Source organism: Corylus avellana, chromosome ca4 (assembly GCF_901000735.1).
Source record: "Corylus avellana chromosome ca4, CavTom2PMs-1.0".
NCBI classification, from domain to species: domain Eukaryota; kingdom Viridiplantae; phylum Streptophyta; class Magnoliopsida; order Fagales; family Betulaceae; genus Corylus; species Corylus avellana.
In genome coordinates, this window is record NC_081544.1 from 21,495,215 (window position 1) to 21,518,121 (window position 22,907).

The 22,907-nt window shown below is 37.3% G+C and overlaps 2 protein-coding genes across 3 annotated transcripts; one reads left to right on the forward strand and one right to left on the reverse strand.

Moving 5' to 3' along the window:
- The first annotated feature begins 4,552 nt into the window (after nucleotides 1-4,552).
- LOC132180098 (uncharacterized) lies at nucleotides 4,553-5,865 on the forward strand. 2 transcript variants are annotated; one of them, XM_059592953.1, is made up of 3 exons: nucleotides 4,553-5,020; nucleotides 5,130-5,274; nucleotides 5,349-5,865. In XM_059592953.1, the coding sequence occupies exons 1-3, from the start codon at nucleotides 4,631-4,633 to the stop codon at nucleotides 5,384-5,386; spliced, it is 573 nt and encodes a 190-aa protein (XP_059448936.1). In that variant the 5' UTR covers nucleotides 4,553-4,630; the 3' UTR covers nucleotides 5,387-5,865. The 2 variants fall into 2 exon arrangements, with proteins under 2 accessions (XP_059448936.1, XP_059448935.1); XM_059592952.1 differs by having other exon boundaries at nucleotides 5,130-5,865.
- A 14,330-nt stretch (nucleotides 5,866-20,195) lies between these two features.
- Nucleotides 20,196-21,899, reverse strand: LOC132178772 (UDP-glycosyltransferase 92A1-like). The gene has a single exon (XM_059591319.1). It carries the CDS (start codon nucleotides 21,804-21,806, stop codon nucleotides 20,307-20,309), a length of 1,500 nt encoding a protein of 499 aa, XP_059447302.1. The 5' UTR covers nucleotides 21,807-21,899; the 3' UTR covers nucleotides 20,196-20,306.
- Between the last annotated feature and the right edge of the window lie 1,008 nt (nucleotides 21,900-22,907).

Consider the following 22,907-nt stretch of genomic DNA (forward strand, 5'->3'; position numbering starts at 1 on the left):
AAATTCAGGGGGGTCTTTTCAAATCGGCTGGAACTTCAGAGGGGTTTTCTGAAGTTTCCCCAAATAATAAGTAAAAAAATTCTGTAGCAACGGTCCCTTTTTTTTTTTTTTTTTTATGTAATTGTGTTGCATCTTTATGGTACTATGGAATATATGCTATATTATATCTTCTAATAGACGATAAAAATCCTAAAGTTGTAGAATTTACGCCCATTAAGTCAGAACAACACATTTATGTTCATCAATAAAATCTTAAGTTCTTACAAATACAAATCTATATATATCTTATTATATTTCACAAATCAATCAAAAGATCTAATGTATCAATCCATTGTATAAAATCACATATGATATCCGTATTTAATCAAATCATCAATTGTATCCGTCGAACAAAAAACAAATAGATATCCAATTTTATTTTAATCAAGATCCAAGCAAACAATTATATGAAATTCTCATAAAACATCACATGTATTTGGGAATCACAATTGATATCCAAAAATAATTTCAATAATTGAATTAAAGCAAAACAATTGAAACTGTAAAAACCCATAAAATCATAATAATATTGACTTACAAAAGTGTTGTCGTTCTTCATTAGTGGGGTTTCATCTTCAACCTTAGTTAAGAATTTAGCTTCACATGATTATTGAAAATAAATCTAAACCTAAGGAAAACTAGACTAAAGAGAGAAAAACTGTTGAAAATCGGACTTTGTCACTAGCCTCCTCTTCTTGAAGCTTAACATTGTATTTATAGGAGCTTCTAGGGTTTAAAACCGTAAAATCGGCGCTTAAATGAGTTTTCTGTCAGGTCATTGCGCTCAATCGAACACTAGGTGCACTCGAGCCCACTCGAGCGTGAGTTTTCTCCAACAGCGCATGTGTGCTCGCGTGCTAGTGCGAGTCTTGGCCGTAGGTGCGCTCGATCACATGGCCAGTGCGCTGGAGCACACCAATGCATGTGGAACCCTTTGCTGTGCATCTGTGCTCACGCGATACTGCTCCTTTGTGGCTTTCTTCCAAAACTCCGTATTTTTCACATTAAATTCACAGGTTTCCTTCAATAACCTAAAAACACTAAAAACATAAAACTAACACAAAGCATTAGATTACAACACAATTAAAGGATTAACTAATATAAATTAAGGGGTCCAAATGTGTAATACTTGGCACACATCACAACTCACCCCATTGACACACAATATCGTCTACTTTTGGCTCCCCCGAATTAGACTTCCCAAGAGGTCGCGCATCCTGATACTACTCTCGCCTGAGCTCACTCAACTGTGGAGTTTTGATGGGATCATAACCATCACAATTTAAAACATATTGTTGTCATGAAAGGTGTAAGAGTATTAGCAGCCGCTCCCCTATAAGTGGTTATGTTTCCTAAATTTAGAAAAAATGTCAAAAAAATCACAAAAAATCATCTACAGCAGAGTTCCTAAATCTGCCACAAACATGAGGATCGCTACAATGAAACTTACTGTAGTGATCCTTATACTTTAAAATAAAAAATAAAAAAAAAATGAAAAAAAAAACTCAATTCTCTCTCCTCTCACATCTTTTGACGCAACACATTTTCTCCTTCTCTAGTTCTTATTTCTTTTTCATTTGTTCTTTTCGTCCAAGGTCCCATGGTCAACAAACCACATGGCCTTTACCAGAGGCTTAATTTAAGGTCCAAGACAGGAGTGAGAAGAGAGCGTTGATGCTCTCCTGGTGAGGATAACTCGAAGATCGCCATGAGGGACCTTGGAAGAGGCAAATCAGAAAAATTGAGAGTTTTATGATGTAGATATATGTTTACAAGCACAATAGTTGGTGAAAAATCAAGAGATGAGAGAAGGAGAGAAGATGTGTGGGAGAGAAAGAAATCGAAGAAGAAGACCAGAGAGATGTGGGAGAGAGAGAGCCAAAAAAAAAAAAAAAAACAGAGAGAAGACGTGCTAGAGAGAAAGAAATTTTTTTTTAAAAAAAAAAAGTACAAGTAAAAACAATATTTGAATGTTATAAGGAAAATTTAAGGAAAGTTATTGTGGAGTACATTTAGATATGGAAGTAAAAAGTAGTTTTTATATTAAATTTAGAGAAAATGACGAGGAAGCTGCTGGGAATGTTCTAAGTATACATATTAGCACATCTGCATCTCTATACACACGCAATGTGGGACGCCACAATCACCCTTTCTTAGGACCCAACGTCTCGGTTGACGACCCTCATGGGATTAGCCCATTTTTGGCGTCCCAACAAGTGCCCTCTAGCGACCTTCATGGGCTTGTTCACACTCCCCTCATCTCAAGCTAGGCAATGACTCTGATACCATTTGTAACACTTCACCCCATTGACACACAATATTGTCTGTTTTTTGCTCCCTCGAACCAGACTTCTGAGAAGATCACCCATTCTGATACTACTTTCGTATAACCTCGCTAACTGCGAAGTTCTGATGAGATCATGATCATCATGACTTTAAATTATGTTATTATCATGAAGGGTATAATTATACATAGAAACACATCTACATCTCCATACCCAGGCTAAGCAAGATGCCACAACCTCTACGGGTCCGTTTGACAACCATTTGTGGCTACTGTGCGTGTGATGTGCACTGTAGAGCAAGTTTGAAAATAACACCAAAAGCTGCAGCATGAAAGACTTTTCTGTAGTGCTGGTGCTGTGTTTAACGAGCCTGCATTTTGTGTTCCGAAACTGCCCCTGCAGCAAACCCATTCAATGTGTGTTTTTTTCCCACTTTTTTTTACTTCATTATTCAGAGAGGGTTGCAGTCTTTCTTCCTTCTTCAGTGAAGAAATCTGCTCCAGTTGCTGCTTGGTCCGTGACCCAGCGACGGCATTATTTTCTTCCACCACGGCTCCACTTACTAGAGCCCGAACTCAGGTAATTTTTTGTGATTTATGCCTCTATCACTTTTTTTATTACTTGGTCGACATAAACTGAATAATGTTCGAATTTATCTGCATAATCAAGTAATGTTAACATGGAAACAAATTTTTCTGCAAAATCAAGTAATATTACTGGGAGGGATAATCCTGCACCTGATAATGACGCCTCTGTCAAATCTCTTGGAATTTTCCTGCAGACAGAAAAGAATAAGTGGCTTAAACAAATTCATAAAATATCATTATAATTCACATAAAAATATTGTATTTGAACAATTACTTTGCTGCAATTTATTAAACAGAAGGGAAAGGAAAAAAGAAAAAAGACCAAAAGTTGGGTTTCTCATCTTGTCACCTAGGTCTCTTTTCTTCTACCAGTAGGAAAACTTCAAAGAGAGAAATTAATTAATCTCCATCTCTATTCTCTATTAGTTATCTTTGTATAGATTTAATTGCTTTATAGTCAATCACTAGATTCACTACACTACAGTGTAATGAACGTAATGCACGTTCACCCATTCTTTCCACAGTGCTATATATGTTTCATTTCTATTATCCAAACATATCAATAAGGATTGGGCTGGTAAAGTGATTTAGAGGGTATTTTCGATTTTTTAATTAGAACATAACATAAATGTAAAAATAATTTAATTTGAGTGTTGAATTGTTTGTTAATTTTTTTGCTTAGCCAAAAGTTGTCTTAAAAATGTTGCCAAAGGGCGGACCTGCTTGAAAGGTTGGGGGGGATGAATCTTTTTTAGAATCTTTCCTAAAATATATATATATTTTTTTTATAATTTTGTCCCCTAAATAATATTTATGCCCCTCTTCTAGCATGTAAAATTAAGAAAATGTCTCTATTCATTTAGTTTCCTTCCGGTCCTTTACTAAATTTATATAAATGATTCAATTTTTTATAAGCTCACCTTACTAATTCAAATCTTCATTCCCCTTAGAGACCACACAATAAGATAAGAAAACATTTAGTTGATAATTCATTTGATAATTCTTCTTGCAGCCTAAGGGTTACATTTATGAAAACTACTTGAACTTGTATAAGGAATGTAATATATATTATTGACTTGTTAATTCAGAATTGCCTTCTTTCGATTGTTTTCTCTATGTTTTCTTTTTCAGTGAAGTATTATGAGGTATGTAACTACAATTTTACATTGATATATTTAGAGATGAAATATCTAATACTAAAACCATCTATGTGGATTATTATATTTGGATTACTTTTTAAAAATTGATTGTTGATGAAGATATATTTTGCTGTTGTTTGGGTAACTGCTGCTATTTGGATTCATGTTATTATGGACATTGCGGTTTCATTAATATCTTTTCTAACATAATGCAGTCATGCTCTCGTTTTGTATAATTTCGGTGCATGGAGACATAAAACAATTATTTGTGTTGTGACTAATTTGGTTATCATTTATTTCTCAGTACGGCGGATACACCTTAAGACCACGTGACATCCTGCCCAAAAAGGTTCGTTGATTATTCTAGTTAAATCAAACTCATCATTTCATTACATTTGTTCGTGTTTAAAATTTTGTTAATGTGTTGTTCTTGTTATCTTTTGCTATCTGGTCTCTTTGTCCACATTAACTATCAACTGCATTCATATACGAAATTTTATTGTTGAGATCTATATGCTTCATATATTTATGCATATATGCAAACTATTAAGTTGTCACATGGGATCCTCCCAAATCATAGATGTTTTTTTCCACGCCTCGCAAGTCCCCCCGCAAGCATGCTTCCTCCCACTCACCCTCCCAACCCGTTAGCCGGGTCTACCTTTGCATGAAATGGGAAAACGAACACGAGGATTGCCTGCTCAATATTTTGAAAGAGTTCCTTGAAGAAGGTACACGACCACCATATGGGAAACCCATTATTTCTCGCATTGCTCAAAGGGTGAACAACAGACTTGCTGATAGCACTCAGTACACGGATTACCAAGTTGGTGAGAAAATTCGCCGCCTAAGAACAAAACATGCCAATTACTTGCAACTTAAAAGGGACAACAATGGTACTGGGTTTAGATGGGATGATGACCTTGGGATGATCAATGCAACTCCAGAGCAATGGGAGCACATCAGGACGGTACACCTTTACCTTTATTGATAGAGTTTATTTATTGTTATATCTTTTGCCACTTAGAGAGGTTGTGCTAACTTAATTATTTTTTTGCATTTTTTTTTCCTTTTAACAGGATGCGAAACTTAATAAGTACTACAAATTTCATACTGGCCCACCCAGAAACTTCGAGAAAATGTGCTACGTCTTTACGGGGTCCATTGCTACTGGAACTTACAAACATGCTAGAACCCAATCCCCCTCAGACTTCGATTGTGATGGTGAGAATCACGTAGATCTCAATCTCCCCCCGGCCATTGTTAACCTAACTAAGGGCCCTAGCTGTCCCGTACAGGAGCCAACAAGCAAATCAAAGGGAAAGAGGAAATGTGATGTGGATTTGCAGTCCCCTCCTTCTAGCAAGCGTTCCACAAAGGGTGAGGAAGTTTTCACTTGGATTACTAATGAGTTTAATGAAATTAAGGATTCAGTCATTCGGCATCTGAAAATATCCGACAGTTCCCCATCAGTTGGGGACGCTACCTCTGCCCGGGGGCCTTCATCTAAAAGTCTTGTTGGAGGGGTGATGAAGATAGTTAATGTTGTTGCTGTTGAGATGTCAATACCTCCTACAGCATATATGAAAATGTGTGACAGCCTCATGGACCCACACTAGGCGGAGCTTGTATTGAACATGAATGCCGATGGACAACGTCATTGGGTCTCAACTTTCATGACCTCCGACAATAATTGATACAATCAATTATTGTGTTATGTTATCTTTCTATTATGCGAAATTTGCAAAACATTATTATCTTATTATGATTGTGTGTAATACTAAACTTTAGTACTGTACGGCTGCCTATTTCCTAACATGTATGGCTTTACCTTTAAAGTGACACATATTTCAATATGATGTAGATCTACGTGTTATGTTATCTTCATTATCATGTTATGTTATCGTGTTATGTTATCCTCTATACTTCGTTAAGATGGTATGTTATCTTTGTGGCTTTAATATCTAATTACGCATATTTAAATATGATGTAAACCTACACGACATTATGCATTACATGAAATTGTAGGTTTTTCGACATGGATGAAGCTGACAACAGTGATTTCACAAACTGTGATGATCTTACGGATTCCGATATTGAGGAATCGGATGACGACGATGAGCAGCCGAATTTGAATTCATCACTAAGGGATGAATTGGAGATTCTTCTTCTGCGCATGATTGAATTAGTGCAAGAATGTTACGTCCATTTAATGCACCCATCAATAAGCTGCATTCCAATTCCTCAAAGGACGTCAATGTTAACCGGCGCTATGTGGGTACATTGGGTACTTACCGATGACAACAAAATTACATGCTACGAGCGATTTCGAATGGGGCCGAGTACATTCTTGAAACAGTGTAACACATTGAAACAAAATGGTTTCTTAAAGAGTAGTCGTTATGTTAAGATTATAGAGCAAGTTGCGACATTTCTCTTAATTGCCACACACAGTCACACGCATAGGAATGTGTCGGATAGAATACAACGATCTACGGAAACAGTAAACCGATATTGTCACCTAGTTTCGAAAGTGCTTTGCAGGCTTGGAAAAATTATCATACGACCATCCACTATGCAGGTGCCTCACCCGTATGTTATGACAGATAGCCGTTATTAAACGTGGTTTGGGGTAAGTCATATTAAATCCAATGTAGTGTTTAGTTGAAAAAGTTTGTTGCTAAAATATATAGCATTTACGTTAATTGGTACCATTAATTGATTTCACGATATATATATTTTTTTCTTCGAGAAATGTATTGGGGCCATTGATGGCACCCACTTTGACACAAACGTGACGGGGGAGAACAAGGTGCCCTATCTGGATTACAAGTCGAACGTATCGCAGAATGTGTTATGTATAGTTGATTTTGACCTATGCTTCACCTACGTCTATCCTGGTTGGGAGGGCAGCACACATGACTCTCGGGTTTTTGGGAGTGCATACACGATCCAAAAGTCCGCTTCCCCATCCCAACTGAAGGTACTAGTTTGCAACGTAGGTTTTGTGCTCGTTAATCTACTATTGGCGCCGAGTCTAATGTGCTAGTCTTCAATGAATTTTTTGTAGAGTATTTTTACCTGGTTGACTCAGGTTATGGCTGCTACAAGGAGTTTCTTACCCCGCATCGCAATGGAAGATACCATCAGGAGACTTTTCGTCAATCTCGGATACCGCCTAAGAATGCTATGAAATTTTTTAACTACAGACACTCTTCCCTACGTTCAGTTGTTGAAAGATCCTTCGAAATTCTGAAGAAATGTTTCAAAATCTTGAAGTGTATGCCTCCATTTTTCATGCGATATCAGCGATATTTTGTGATCACGTGTTGTACCGTGCACAACTTTATTCGAAAGGATTGCGGTCTAACGGATCCTTTATTTGTTAAAGCTTTAAGTAAGATATACAGGCAAAAATGGATTGATGTGTCTCAGGTGGCAACCATGCCACCTGTTCCATACGTCGCACGTGATGTACCACCGGACCGATCTCGCGAAAGTAAAGAATTCATGGTAATATATCGGGATGCTGTGATAAGTCACATGTGGCAAACCGTAAATTCGGGATAATTTACGGCTCCTTTCATCTTCTCGTGTTTTGTTTAATTTTTTGTGTATTATGGATATTGCAGACGAATGTATACAACACCTAGATAGGGGTTGACTAGGTGTATGCAGTGTCGTATTTATCCCTTTGACTTGAAAATGTTCAAGTAATATTACAAAGTTCTTCGTATGTACAAAAAAATTTGCAATGTATTTTCAAGTGAAATACATCAAAGGCCTTAATCTATGTGATTTTCAATTCGCTTCAGGGGGCTCCACCCACTTATTAGCGCGACTCGTATATATATATACATATACAAATTTCAATTATGTTTAAGCAATATATCCATATAGTGTTAGCATTGATCTGAGATTATTGAACGACATTTTGAGCGAGGTTGATTGATGATAAATTTTGATCCAATGGATATCGAGAGTTTCCAATCAATTTTTTAATTTTGTTTATATTCTAAAAACAATTTCTTTTATGTTATATATGCGAATGATGGTTGTGAAAAACAATCTACAAAAAAGATTGTCTTTCTCTATTATTTTAGTATTGCTTTGTTTTTTTTTTTTTAATAGTCACGAATATCTGCAATACTCATTTAAGTACTAATAATGAAAGAGAGGGTTGTACTGATTACATAAAAACCAAAAGGAACATAAGAAGAAAAATTATGCTCATACTTGAATACAGCAGTTAAAATACATTAGCATTGAAGTCTATCACCAAACATAGACCGCCTATATTGAGTTAATGAAAATAGACCGGTTTCGTAACACTATGTCGTTACATATAGGATTGTCTTATAGATACAATTAATTGTTGTTGGCCAAAACATTTTCCTACAAGGGCAGCCTACACCGAGCAATATCCTGAGGTATTCCAAAAATGAAATATATGAGCATTGAAGCTAGAGCCAAACATAGACCGCATAGTGCAATAAGTAGAAAATGGAGTCGACTCTCAACAGCTTCTCTATGGCGAAGTTGGTCCTCCAGCAACTTATTCTTCGTCTTCAGCTCAGATATCATCACGCGGGTACGATCATTGACAGGGTCATCGACCCAGTCAAAAAACTTACAATGTGTTCCAGTTCTATCCTTAAATTTAGGGCACCAAAAGTATCGCCAACTCAGGTTATCTTTACTCGATGAGGTCCGAAGTGGACATGGCAGTCCGTAAAAGCATACGTGCGTCTCCTGGTGACCATAGCCGGAGGCAGTTGATGAACGGTCTGACATTTGCAACCACAGGTATGACAACATGTATGGGTTTTCAATTAAATGTCGTCTATTATGTATGGTTCAACTAAATGTTATCTATTAAAATTAGCTAGTGGGACTTTTATAGTTAATTTCGTATTAACAACAAATGAAGAGTTTGTTTTATATTAAGTACGCTTCATCTGTAAACTTGTAACTTTATGTTTCGCATGTTTTATTTCTTTTACCTTTTACTTCACTGGGTGTCTGATGTTGTTTCTACTCTTTCATGGAAACATAATTGATTTTTTAAGAGGCTCGATAATAGAAATATGCCAAAGCAAGTAGACAGGACAGAAAATTGAAGCACAAGGTGAAAATAACGACTTGAAGCTTTAAAAGCATTCTTAACGAAGCAAGTGCAACTCCATAAACAATAAGAAAGAAAAAAAAATGCAGAATTGGGCAAAAGATAAGAAAAGAAAACTTTTACTATGAAACAAAAATATAAGGACAAATTGATGACCCAATAAGCAAGATATCAAATAGCTCCGCTTGGTTTGTGAGAAAATCAGGAAAATTGTAAAAATGAAAATAAAATAATCCCACTGTCTTTGTTATTTATACTTAACAAACCAAAAGCCACATACCTACCATTCTGGGCTTCTCTAAAAACCAAAAATTGAAGAATAAAAAAAATTCTCTTGACCAAAATTTAAAACAGTCCATGAAAATGGGCGTGCGGATGTAAAAAAAAAAAATCTGCAAATCTGACCCACAAACAGAGAGAGAGAGGGGGAGCTAACTGCAGTTCCTCAACGGCTCCTCATAGACGAGGAGGAGGATGTCAAAGGAGAAGGAATAAGGGTTGGGGGGAAAAACAGAGCAAAGCAGAGATTTTTTCTTCTTCAATTTTCTCGGTAACCAAGCAGATATGCCAAAAGACAATTGTATTACAAAACAAAACATCAAACAAACACAGTAATCCCATCAGATCAAACCCATGACATATATAATTACATAAAAATAAAAATAAAAACTATATATTATTATGTAAGAAAAGAAATGAAGAGGGAGGAGTAAAATCACAAAAAAATTACCTGAGTTCGGCTCTAGTGAGTGGAGCCGTGGTGGAAGAAAATAACGCCGTCGCTGGGTCACGGACCAAGCAGCAGCTGGAGCAGATTTCTTCACTGAAGAAAGAAGAAAGACTGCAACCCTCTTTGAATAATGAAGTAAAAAAAAGTGGGAAAAAAACACACATTGAATGGGTTTGCTGCAGGAGCAGTTTCGGAACACAAAATGCAGGCTCGTTAAACACAGCACCAACACTGTAGAAAAGTCTTTCATGCTGCAGCTTTTGGTGTTATTTTCAAACTTGCTCTACAGTGCACAGCACACGCACAGGAGCCACAAATGGTTGTCAAATGGACCTTACGTCACATTTTTTAATGATGATGCATTTGATGACGAGACATTGAGGTAGTGATCCATTTGTAATATGTGGCTGTTGTAGTCAGGTTGATTGTGCAATGTATACACGTCTCGTAATACTACTCGGTATGAGGTGACATTCCGTCCAAAAAGTTAGAATAAGTAGGACAAAATGAGTGATTCGATAACAAATTAAATGTTAAGAATGGATTTTGAAAATTCTAAAACGACTCCAAACAACACCTATCCAAATGTCTAGGTGTTTCACATAAATTATCCAGAAAAAGATCTAACCTAACAGTTAAAAGATCAACCAAATATAGATATGAAATAAGAAATCAAGAACACAGATATTTGGTTACGAAGAGGAAACCATTTAAAGAACTCTCTAAATGTAAAACTTTTCCGGGGCAGCCAAACTCAGGAAATCAATCCACTATAAGAAGAATAAGGAATACAAGAAGAATTACAAAACCTTTGACTCTTCCTTGCACACGACAAGTGACCCACTTGACTTCTACCTCAGTAGCCCTTTCCAGAACATCTGGCACAATTCTTCTAAAAGATTTCCTTTCACCGGAACTCCAATTGGCTTCACGTATTTTCTTTTCACAAATAATCTTGAACAATATCTCTCACTCTAAGCACTCTGATTTTGCTCACAAAAAACGTACCTTTCAATATAGCAAAATCGTGTTTAAATAGAGATTGAAATAACAAACTAGAAGCCATGTCCGGACAAAGATAAGTTGGCGTCCGGACATGGCTAGGGTTACCTATGCGTAACCTAATGATGTCCGGACATCCAACTCTTGTGTCCGGACATCCTAATTAAAAACCAGCTTGCTGGAAATGGGGTCCAGACCCAGCTTCTGGCGGTCCGGACCTGCTCTTCAAAACAACCTTGCTGGTTTTTGTGTCCGGACCCGGCTTCTGGAGGTCCGGACATGCCTCTAGAATCTGTTCCTGAACCATGTTGAGGTGATCATTTTCAACAACGTACATGCAAACTGAATGTGCCAAAACCTAAACTAACGAACTCCCCCTTTGGCCATTCAGGAACAAAAAATTACATGAAAATGACACATCATCTCCCCCTTTTTGTCTCGGAAGGACAAAGGAAGCAAAAAAAATTAAATTCTAGAGTTTAATCAAAATAACTCATGAAATCTTAAATAAGTAGACATGAGAAACAAACAAAAATAGTCTTGTCAAAAACATAAAGCATAGCAACCAGAAAGCAACGCAAGCAACAAAATTATTCTTGGCAAAACCGGTCCTTGATAGATTTCACATCTTTTTCCAAAGTCGTCATGCGGGTGTGTAGATCTTCGATGCTTCGGCCTTGAGCTTGAAGTAAGGAGATTATTTGATTGAATTGACTTGAGGCATCGGATGATCCTGAGGAAGACGCAACTGGAGGGTCTTGAATAATTGGAGGCGCATGAGCAGCTGAAGCTTGAAGCCTAAGTTGGGCATTTGACTTCATCATAGTTCCTTTGCCAAAGTAACCTTCAAGAGCTTCCATATGTTCATTGGTAGCAATTTTTGGCAAAGTAGCGTGCAAAATTTTCGTAATGAGACCGCCATAAGGTAATGCAATAGAGTGATCCTCATGGAGCTCGATCATTGTCAATACTAGATGAGTGCATAGAGAAAACTCAACATGGTTAATGATGCCATAAATCATCATTGCTCGTTCGATAGTCACATGACTATGTCGAGACATTGGCCAAATATTCTGCAGCAAAATCCGAGTTAACAACCTCTCTGGAGCCCGTACATAGCCAATCGAAATTTTGTTCAGGTCTTCATCCCATACAAGCTGTCGACTTGGATTAAGAACCGCCATGATTTCAGCCTCTGTTGGTTGTGGATCATCTTCCAGAAATGGAAGCGGCTTCTCATTCGTCAATGGAATTCCAGTAACTTCACTGATCAGCTTAGGAGTGATATTAAGAGTTTTCCCGAAGACCTTGGTTGTGAATGATGGGGACCAACCAAGTCAATATCATCGATGTGGTAGTAGAATTCCCGAACTAACCGAGTGTAGGCATTAACAGGAATGAACAAGGAGGTCCACTAATTTGCCTGGAATATGTCATGAATGAATCGAAACGGTTCCACTCGAAGATCATTTTGCTCTACTCCACGCTCGATCACAATTTTGCGTGTCAAAATCTTATCTTGTAAGATTGATTTTTCTTCTCGAGTGCGCTTTCTCCTTGGTGTTGATTCCGAAATTGGATACACCATTTTTTGAATTCATACCCAAAAAAAAATGGCATACGAATATCTCAAATCATAGAAGAAAGTATCTTGAAAAAAAATTCTGAGATGAAACAAGTGATCCAATGTGATCCCATAAATGAAAAAGATGCAACCAAAACAAATTTTAAATAAAAAAACTTATTACTAGCAGATAAAGAAATATAAATGAAAACAATTTCATTTAGACATTCTATCAAACAGGTAATAGGCATTGAGCTATTAATTATCACATTTGAAAAAAATTGCATGTATATTGACCATACCTTTCCTAGAAACTTTGCAACCAACATCTAAAAACCAAAGACCTTGAAATAAAGCAAGGTAATGAAAAAAATGGAACACAATTGCAAAACGGAGTCTTTGAGGCATTTTATCAAACACGTGATAGGCAAAGAAAATTCATCTGTGAACAGTCCATGGCAAACTAATGAACCCATCCCCAAATACATGATAGATGATGTATTGTGCAACAGCCATGTGAGATAGAAAGAATGAACAATAGGAATCAAACAGATAAGCAATTCGGAATCGCACAATTAAACCCAACCAGTTACATATTGCAATTTGAAATCAAATCGAAAAGGAATAATGGAAGAAGCATACCTTGGATGATACCAAAGTGTTGAGCCTTTAAGAAATGAAATCACCGAGAAAGAAAGCGGAAGGAAAAAATGCCAAACAAATTTTTTTAGGGAAAATGGTTTCGGGCCGAGAGAGGGAGGAAGCAAAAAAAAAATTTTCACGGTTTTAAGAATGAAATCTCGCGATGGCCGTGTCCGGACAGGTAAGTGCCGTGTCCGGACACCCTCCCGTATGAATATCTTAACAATTCGGAGTGATCAACAAGCTACACTTACACCGTAAATGTACCATATGCATGACACAACCTTGGTCTGTGAATGCAGTCAAGTAGGCAATAATCAGAAATCTCATGTGATGGTGTAGTGTGTGAAAACTCCCATTAACTCAGATTTCATCAATGAAAGGTAAATCTAGGTAGGCATTTTGTAAAGGAAGACAAACAGTCTGATTCAAGCCACAGTAAAACCTTATAATGTTATGACCTAGATTCCCTCATCCGATACACTCCTCCTGAGACTAATCATTCGCTTTTACCATGTCCTTTAGTAATCATCTATTTCCGCAATGATTTGATCATTGATTCTTTCTTTAGGGACAGACAGAAGCAAAACTAAGTCATAGGAGCTTATTTTATGCCCTTTTTTTTTGTTTTTTTTGTTTTTTTTAAAAAATGTTAGAATTTTTAGGAGCTAGGTTCAACTAACGAGTTAGTCAAGTGGATAGAAATGACACTACCTATCTTCCAAGCAAAATGTTTGCTCCAAATTCCCAAACACATAACAAAAATCTAAACCTAATGGGGGCAAAAAGTGCACAATTTCGAACATGAGAAAAACTGACTCTTACTCCATTAACAGTTTTCAGAAGGACAAGGAATATCAGAAACATATAGAGCAGTAGATGTAAATTGCAGAAATATTGACCCCAACAAATAAAACAATCTAAAAAAAAATAAAAATAATCAAAGAAAATAAAGACAAAGCAAACAACAACAAAAAAAATAATCAAAAACAAACAAAAATGCCCTAGAACAGCTATAGACAAATATCAATATGTTCAATTTCTAGGCATGTTCTATGTATACAATCATGAGAGATCGCATACACCAATAGCATTCCTGAGATACTCAAACCTAGATCCATCTAGAGGTTTTGTAAACAGGTCAGCTAATTGGTATTCAGTAGGCATAAATTCAAGAGATACCACCTGGGTCTCTACCAAGTCACGGATGAAATGAAGACGAATGTCAATGTGTTTCGTGCGTGAATGTTGAACCAGATTCTTTGAGATGTTGATGGCACTCGTATTGTCACAGTAGACAATCATTTTTCCTTGATCAAATCCATAGTCTGCAAGAAGTTGCTTCATCCAGATGAGCTGTGTGCAGCAGCTCCCAGCAGCTATATATTCGGCCTCAGCAGTAGAAAGAGAGATGGAGTTTTGTTTCTTACTCATCCAGGCGACCAAATTTGTTCCCACATAAAAGCATCCGCCTAATGTACTCTTCCGATCATCAGCATTACCAGCCCAGTCAGCATCAGAATATCCTGCAAGTTCAAGATTTGTATCAGTAGAGAAATAAATTCCAAAATTTATTGTGCCATTGACATACCTGAGGATCCGTTTAACTGCTGTCAGATGAGATTCCTTTGGATTAGCTTGGAATCGAGCACATACACCCACACTGAAAGATATATCTAGTCGACTAGCTGTAAGATAAAGGAGACAACCTATCATGCTTCTGTATACGGTTTGGTCAACGGATTTCCCAGCCACATCTACACTCAGCTTAATACTCGTGCTCATGGGTGTGCGAGCATGACTTTTTCCATCCAACCCAAATCTCTTCACAAGATCTTTGGCATACTTCGGTTGAGACACAAAGATACCTTTGTTGGATTGTTGAACTTGAAAACCTAGAAAATAGGTCAATTCACCAATCATACTCATTTCGAACTCCTGCTTCATTTCTCTAGAAAATTGATGAGCCTGTGAGTCGACCGTAGAGCCAAAGATAATGTCATCTACATAAATTTGGACAATGAGGAGTTGACTGCCTTTCCTACGGATGAACAATGTAAGGTCAGCCTGTCCTCGGATGAACCATGTGCAAGAAGGTATGTTGTCAGACGTTCATACCAAGCTCTCGGAGCTTGTTTCAATCCATAAAGCGCATTTTTTCAGCTTGTAAACGTGATCCGGATAAGTTGGATCCTGAAATCCTTTTGGCTGAGCTACATATACTTCTTCTTGAAGAATGCCATTAAGAAAAGCACTCTTAACGTCCATCTGATATAATTTGATCTGGAGATGACATGAGATGCTCAACAAAATTCTAAAAGATTCCAATCTCGCTACCGATGCGAACGTCTCATCAAAATCCACTCCTTCAACTTGAGTGTATCCTTGAGCAACCAATCAAGCTTTGTTTCTTACCATTGTACCATGCTCGTCAGATTTATTCTTGAAGATCCATTTAGTGCCAATGATATTCTGATCTTTTGGTTTTGGAACCAAATTCCAAACATCATTCCTAACAAACTGATTGAGTTCATCATGCATAGCCGCAACCCAGCTCTCATCTTCTAATGCCTCATTAACCTTCTTTGGCTCAAACTGAGAGAGATAACAAGAATAAGTGACTCAATTGACCACCCTGTTTCGCAGTCGTAACCCTTCATTAACATTTCCCAGCAAATTTTCTCTAGGATGATTAAGTTTGACTCTGGAGGATGGTGCACGAGAGACCAAGTGTGTGGAATTAGTGAAGGAGTCATGCCTTCAGTATCAAAAGGTATTGATGTACGGACTGATGAACCATTCGGACTTGGAGGATCATGAGTTTTATCAGACATATCAACTTGCTCCCCCTCAACCTGAGGTTCTTCTTCTGTAAAGTGCTCATTGGTAGTTTCATCATCGATGACAACATTTACTGATTCCATTACTGACTTTGTCCTTTTGTTATACACATGACTGGCTCGACTTGTATTGGAATATCCAAGAAAAATACCTTCGTCACTCTTTGCATCAAACTTACCCAAGTTCTCCCTATCACGAAGAATGTAACATGTACTTCCAAACACCCGAAAATATTTGACAGTAGGTTTCTTGCCTCGCCATAGCTCATATGGTGTCTTGGTAGTTGTTGGTCTGAGAAAAACTAGATTAACAATATGACATGCTGTATGGACTGCTTCTCCCCAAAAATGTTGTGCCAAATCTTTAGCATGTATCATAACTCTAGCCATTTCTTGTATGACTCGATTTTTCCGTTCAACTACTCCATTTTGTTGAGGAGTTATGGGGGATGAGAATTCTTGTTTGATACCTTGCTGACCACAGTAATCTTCAAAACTTGAATTCTCGAATTCTCTGCCATGATCACTCCGGATTCGCTTGATGAGACAGTCTTGTTCATTTTGTATTTTCCGAAACAACATCTGAACTTGTGCAAAGGCTTCAGATTTTTCTCTTAACAGAATTACCCATGTGTATCGAGAGAAATCATCTAGATCACTATAATGTATTTCTTGCCTCCCAAACTGGCTGTCCGTGTAGGGCCCATGAGATCCATGTGAAGAAGCTCTAAGTTTCGAGAGGTAACAATACCTGAGATCTTTTTGTGAGGAGTTCTAGTTTGTTTCCCCAATTGGCCTGGGCCACACTTTCCTTTATCAGCCTGATGAATCTTGGGTAGATCAGCTATGGCTTCTGTCTTTGAAATTCTGACCAGATCATGAAAATTTAGATGCCCCAACCGTTGATGCCACAATTCTCCAGTGTCCAGGGTTGCCTTATTACATTTTATTTGAGAAGTTGAGGAGAGACAATAGCAATTGTCAACAGTGCGCTTTCCTCCCATCAACCATTTTCCTTGAGAATCAAATATGCTGCATTTTTTCTTGGAAAACTGGACCACTAAATCATAATCACAAAATTGACTGATGCTCAATAAATTTGCCCGGAGACCTTCAACATACAGTACTTCTTGTGGAGTAGGGGGCACCAGATATTTTCACAATTCCTTGACCGATCACCTTCGATTTGCTGCCATCTCCATAAATGATGCTTCCACCTCCTTTGCCTTCTTTAAGCTCTTTGAATAGAGACTTATCACCTGTCATATGTTTTGAACAACCACTATCCAAAAACCACAAACACGAGTTAAGCACACTTAAGGCAGTATGAGCAACAAGACATAGATGATCTTTCTTTTTAACCCAGGCATGTTCCTTTTGAGGAGGAACTTGCACATTCTCGTCAATCAAATTAAACATATCTTTTATATCAACAGAATTTGACAAAACAGCTAACTTTTCACTAATAAGTTTCACTTGAGCAGTTAAAACTTTTAGTTGATTTCCAATTCCAGGTTCATCTAGTCTAGGGATATTCTTCTGAGACCATGGTTGTTTAGCCCTAATTTGAAAACAATTTGGTCGAGTATGACCTTTGACACCACAGTGAAAACAAGTAGGGATGAAGTTAGTCCTTACCGGAACTTTGAATTTCAACTTATTTTTCTTGGTCACATCTTCTGAACTTTCTTGAGGTAAGCAAGAATTCTCAATTTCCACATCTTTCATTTTAGGTTTCACAAACATGATTTTAGAAGTGGTTGCAACATTTGAAGAAGACGAATTAACATGTTTATTAAAACCCAATCCAGTCCTATCATGTGAATGTTTCTGATTTCCTAACATTTGATTCAATTTATCACTAGAAAATTTTTTTAAATGATCATTCGAATCATTCAAGTCCTTTTCCAGAGATTTCACTTTAGCAATCAGCATGAGATTTTCAGAAGTCAAAATGTTTCGAATAGCTAAACATTCATCCATAGATTTCATTAATATTTCTTTTTCAAGTTCAGCTTCTTTCAGATTTTTCATATTCAGCTTGTTCAATTTATCACATTCCACAAACAAGTTATTATAAGCAGTCTATAAATCCACCTCATCATCAGATTCAATTTCAGATTCATTTATCATATGAGGTGAGTTAACAGTCTGATAATAATTATCATAAGAAGCAGTAAAAGCTAAATAATTCACTCCTCCTTCAACTTCTTCTTCGGATTTTTCATCATTCGATTCATCACTCTGAGTGACATTGAAAGCTTTACCTTTGGATTTTTTCTAATTAGCACATTCAATTCGAATATGACCCTGACCCCCACATTCATGACATTTTCGTCCACTAGTGAACTTATCTTTCTGATCAGTCTCTAAGTTCTCACGTGGATTACTTCTAAATTCACCTTTAGGTTTCACAGGAATTTTTTAGCCACGATTTTTAAACCTTCCATTCACGGGTCTAAAAAATTTTCTAAATTTTTTAGCAAACAGGGCAAATTCTTCATCATCACCAGAATCCTCATCAGATGACCCACAAGAATTGACTTTAACATTTTTTGCTTTGAGAGCAATGTTTTTAGTTTTCTTGAGTTTGAGTAGAATTAGCTCAAAGGTCTGAAGGGAACCTACAAGTTCTTCTACTCTCATAGTATCTAAGTCTTTGCTCTGTTGTATAGCAGCAATTTGGGGAATAAACCTCTCAAGCAAAGATCTTAAGATTTTTTTCACCACTTTAGCATCATCCATTTTCTTTCCCAAATTAATGGTAGAGTTTCTAATGGCACTAAGCTTTGAATAGAATTCATCAAAAGTTTCATCTTCCTGCATTCTAATCTCCTCAAACTGAGAAATCAACATTTGAATTTTTGAAGTTCTAACAACCTTAGTTCCTTCATGTGTGATTTCTAAAGTTTCCCAAGCTTCCTTAGCTATTTCACATCTAGAAATTCTAGAAAATTCCTCATTTGAAACAGAGATGTAAATAGCATTTATAGCTTTGTCATTCGCAGTAGCATTATTCTTTTCCTCCGTTGTCCATTCAGCTATTGCTTTGTCTGGATGTGTCCATCCAGATTCAACAATATGCCAAACATTAATGGATTTAAAGTAAGCTCTCATACGAATTTTCCAAAGCGTATAATTTGTTCCGTCAAAGACGGGAAGAGAATTAGGAGCAACCGTAAGAGACATTTGATATGGAGTCTTGGAAAAAAAAAAAAAAAAAATTCCTTCACAGAGTGAACCCGCTCTGATACCAATTGAAAATTCTAAAACGACCTCCAAACAACACCTATCCAAATGTCTAGGTGTTTCACATAAATTATCCAGAAAAAGATCTAACCTAGTAGTTAAAAGATCAACCAAATATAGATATGAAATAAGCAATCAAGAACACAGATATTTGGTTACGAAGAGGAAACCATTTAGAGAACTCTCTAAATGTAAAACCTTCCGGGGCAGCCAAACCCAGGAAATCAATCCACTATAAGAAGAATAAGGAATACAAGAAGAATTACAAAACTTTTGACTCTTCCTTGCACACGACAAGTGACCCACTTGACTTCTACCTCAGTAGCCCTTTCCAGAACATCTGGCACAATTCTTCTAAAATATTTCCTTTCACCGAACTCGATTGGCTTCACGTATTTTTTTTTCACAAATAATCTTGAACAATATCTCTCACTCTAAGCACTCTGATTTTGCTCACAAAATACGTACCTTTCAATATAGCAAAATCATGTTTAAATAGAGATTGAAATAACAAACTAGAAGCCATGTCCGGACATGGATAAGTTGGTGTCCGGACATGGCTAGGGTTACCTATGCGTAAACTAGTGATGTCCAGACATCCTAATTAAAAACGAGCTTGCTGGAAATGGGGTCCGGACCCAGCTTTTGCTCCGGACCTCCCTATAAAATTGGCGGTCCGGAACCTCTCATTCAAGACAAGGTTTCTGGAAATCAGATCCCGGACCTAGGTCTTCTGGCGGTCCGGACCTGCTCTTCAAAACAACCTTGCTGGTTTTTATGTCCAGACCTGGCTTCTGGAGGTCCGAACATGCCTCTAGAATCTGTTCATGAACCATGTTGAGGTGATCATTTTCAACAACGTACATGCAAACCGAATGTGCCAAAACCTAAACTAACAGATTTGATCAATTTTGAATCAAGTTATTCCATAAAAGGTCGAATCCAAATAGTAGATACAATATTTTTCCATAAAAAAAAAAAAAAAAAGCCTCGTATGGTTATACTTAGGTAAACCAAATCAATCTTTAGAACATAGGCCCATAATTCACAAACCACAAAGAAGTTAGAGATGTTGTACAAAAACTAATTAATCTATAATTTCCCTTAAATATTTGTACCCAAATTCAGCATGGTTGATTGTTCTGTTCTCTTGGAAAGAATAGTCCTCACAAAGTCATCCAATGCTTTGACCGAAGAGCCCCTCTCTTCTCCCTCGTCTCTTACCGCTGACAAAATCTGCTCTTTAACCTCAGCAGCCTTCTTCCTCATACCCTCGCCTTTCCCCTCTCTCTCCATAACCAATTCTATAACCCTCTTCACTTCCTCCCCCACAAGAACACCCTGAATCCCTCTACTCAGCTCCACACTCAAACCCATCTCCTCCACCAGCATCTTTGAATTGTACGCCTGCTCCGCCGCCATCGGCCACCCTATTATCGGCACGCCCTGGCTTAAGCTCTCCAGCACCGAGTTCCAGCCGCAGTGGCTCAGAAAAGCTCCGGTCGATTTGTGGGATAGAATGTCCAGCTGGGGCGCCCAGTTGCGCACCAACAACCCTCGTTTGCTTTCCCTCATTCGTTCTTCAAACCCTTCCGGCAACCATTCTGTTCTGAATCCACCGTTCAGGTCGAATCCAAGCGGGGGCCTTATGACCCAAATGAAAGCTTTTCCGCTCTCCTCCAACCCAATAGCTAATTCCATCATCTGGGAGGCACCGATTGTGTTCTGAGAGCCGAAAGAAATGTAGAGAACCGAATCAGGACTCTGTAAATCAAGCCACTCGATGCATTTTTCAGGAGCCAATCCGGGCTCTTTCCCAGCACGTTGTCTGGAAATACTTGAACGTGAAGAGGAGGACGGGTGTTTGTAAATAGTCCAAACAGGAAGCTTGAGATATTTTCTGAGAAGTTGAAGGCCAAAAGGCTCGATTTCCTCCACCGAGTTACACAACCACCCACAAGACTCCAAACAATGCGAAATCTGCGGCTGCATAAATCTCGACCACATGTCGGCGCCATCCGCAGCTCTTAGAAACTGATGCAGTTGAGAGCGATGGAAACGATAACTTTCAGGAAACCCCGGCATCGGGAACTCGTCGGAATCTGTAGAGCGATGTGGGAGGTTCCGCCACAAAGAGATGTAGGCCATGGTGCCGTAGGCACCACCGGTGGCGAACGTAACATTCACAGTGCCTACACTCTTTGCAACATCAACAGCCCATCCAAAGAACACGTCGGAAATTATACAAATCGGAGGCCGCCCTTCTTTGTCAATGATATCACCGACAAGGCGCCGGAGAGGATCTTTGAGACTCAACGAAGCATGAAAGAGGTTCACAATCTTGTTGAGAGGCAAGTTCTCGGTGTTCTCCGTGTTTGGTGGTAAGTCGTAGTCGGAGCTGCAGAAGGGGAGCTCGGCGAAGCGGAAGGAGGAATTAGAATCGGTAGAAATGGTGGAACGGAGGTACTGGATATTGAGGGCGGTGTTGGCAATGGTTATGGTGAAGCCAGTTCTTCGCTGGATCTGCCTTGCGAGTGCTAAGAATGGTATGAGATGGCCATGGGCCATGTATGGAAGCATGACAATATGCTCATCAGACCCCATCTCTGTCGACGGTAGGGGGAGGTGCAAAGGCTATCTGATCCTTCTGGGCCTCTGGCTGGCTTTTCCTTTTCTTTCTCGTGGCTCTGTTTAAACTTTAAAGCAGTATGGATATACAGTTGTTCAGCTTTTAATGGCGATTAATAAAGGGAGGACTTTTTGGCATAATTTTGGTCAAATTTTTCTCTCTTATTTATATATTTTTTTAAAACAAAATAAAAAGTAAAAAAATTCTGAAGCAAAGGTCTTTTTTTATTATTATTATTAAATAATATTTTTCTACATAAAAGTCATTAAAAAAAAAAAGTCATTATTATGAAGAAAAAGAATTTTTTTTAAAAAAAAATACTAATCACATAAGATGTTATTACTTAGGAAAAAATTTATATACCCCTCAAACTACCACTCAATTGACAACGTCTCTTCTAAACTTTTAATTGTGACAATTTTCTTCCAAAACTATCAAAAATTGTCAATGTTCTCCCTAATGACGAAACTACCCTTAGTAAAATAAAAACAAAAAATACTAAAACTTCTAGAAAAAACCTAAAACTAAAATAAATAAATAAAATCTAAAGGGTGGCAAATTTAAAATTTAAAAAAAAATCCACTGTATAAGAAAAAAATTAAAAATTTCTTCTTCTTTTTTTTTGTTATGAAAAATATTTTTTTTTATAACTTTTTAAAATAAAAATTTCTGTTTTAAAAAAAAAATTAACAATTTTCGTTTAAGAAAAGAAAAAATTTCCGTTTCTTTTAAATAAAAATTTCTCTTTAAATACAAAATCGCTTTAAAAAAAAATCGTTTTTAAAAAAAAATACAAAAATCCTTTTTAAAAAAAATTAAAAATTTTCGTTTAAAAATAATAATAATTTTTTTTAAAAAAAAATCTTTCTTTTTAAATTAAAATTTTCGTTTTTTTTTTAAAATAATAAAAATTTATTTATTTTATTTATTTATTGAATTTATAGGGGTATTTTTGTCTTATTGAGAAATACATAAGGTCATTTTTATCTTTTTGCTAGGGGTGGCAAAATTGGTACCTGACACGACCCGATTACGACCCACGGGTACCCGTTACACGGTTAGCCTATATCCAGACA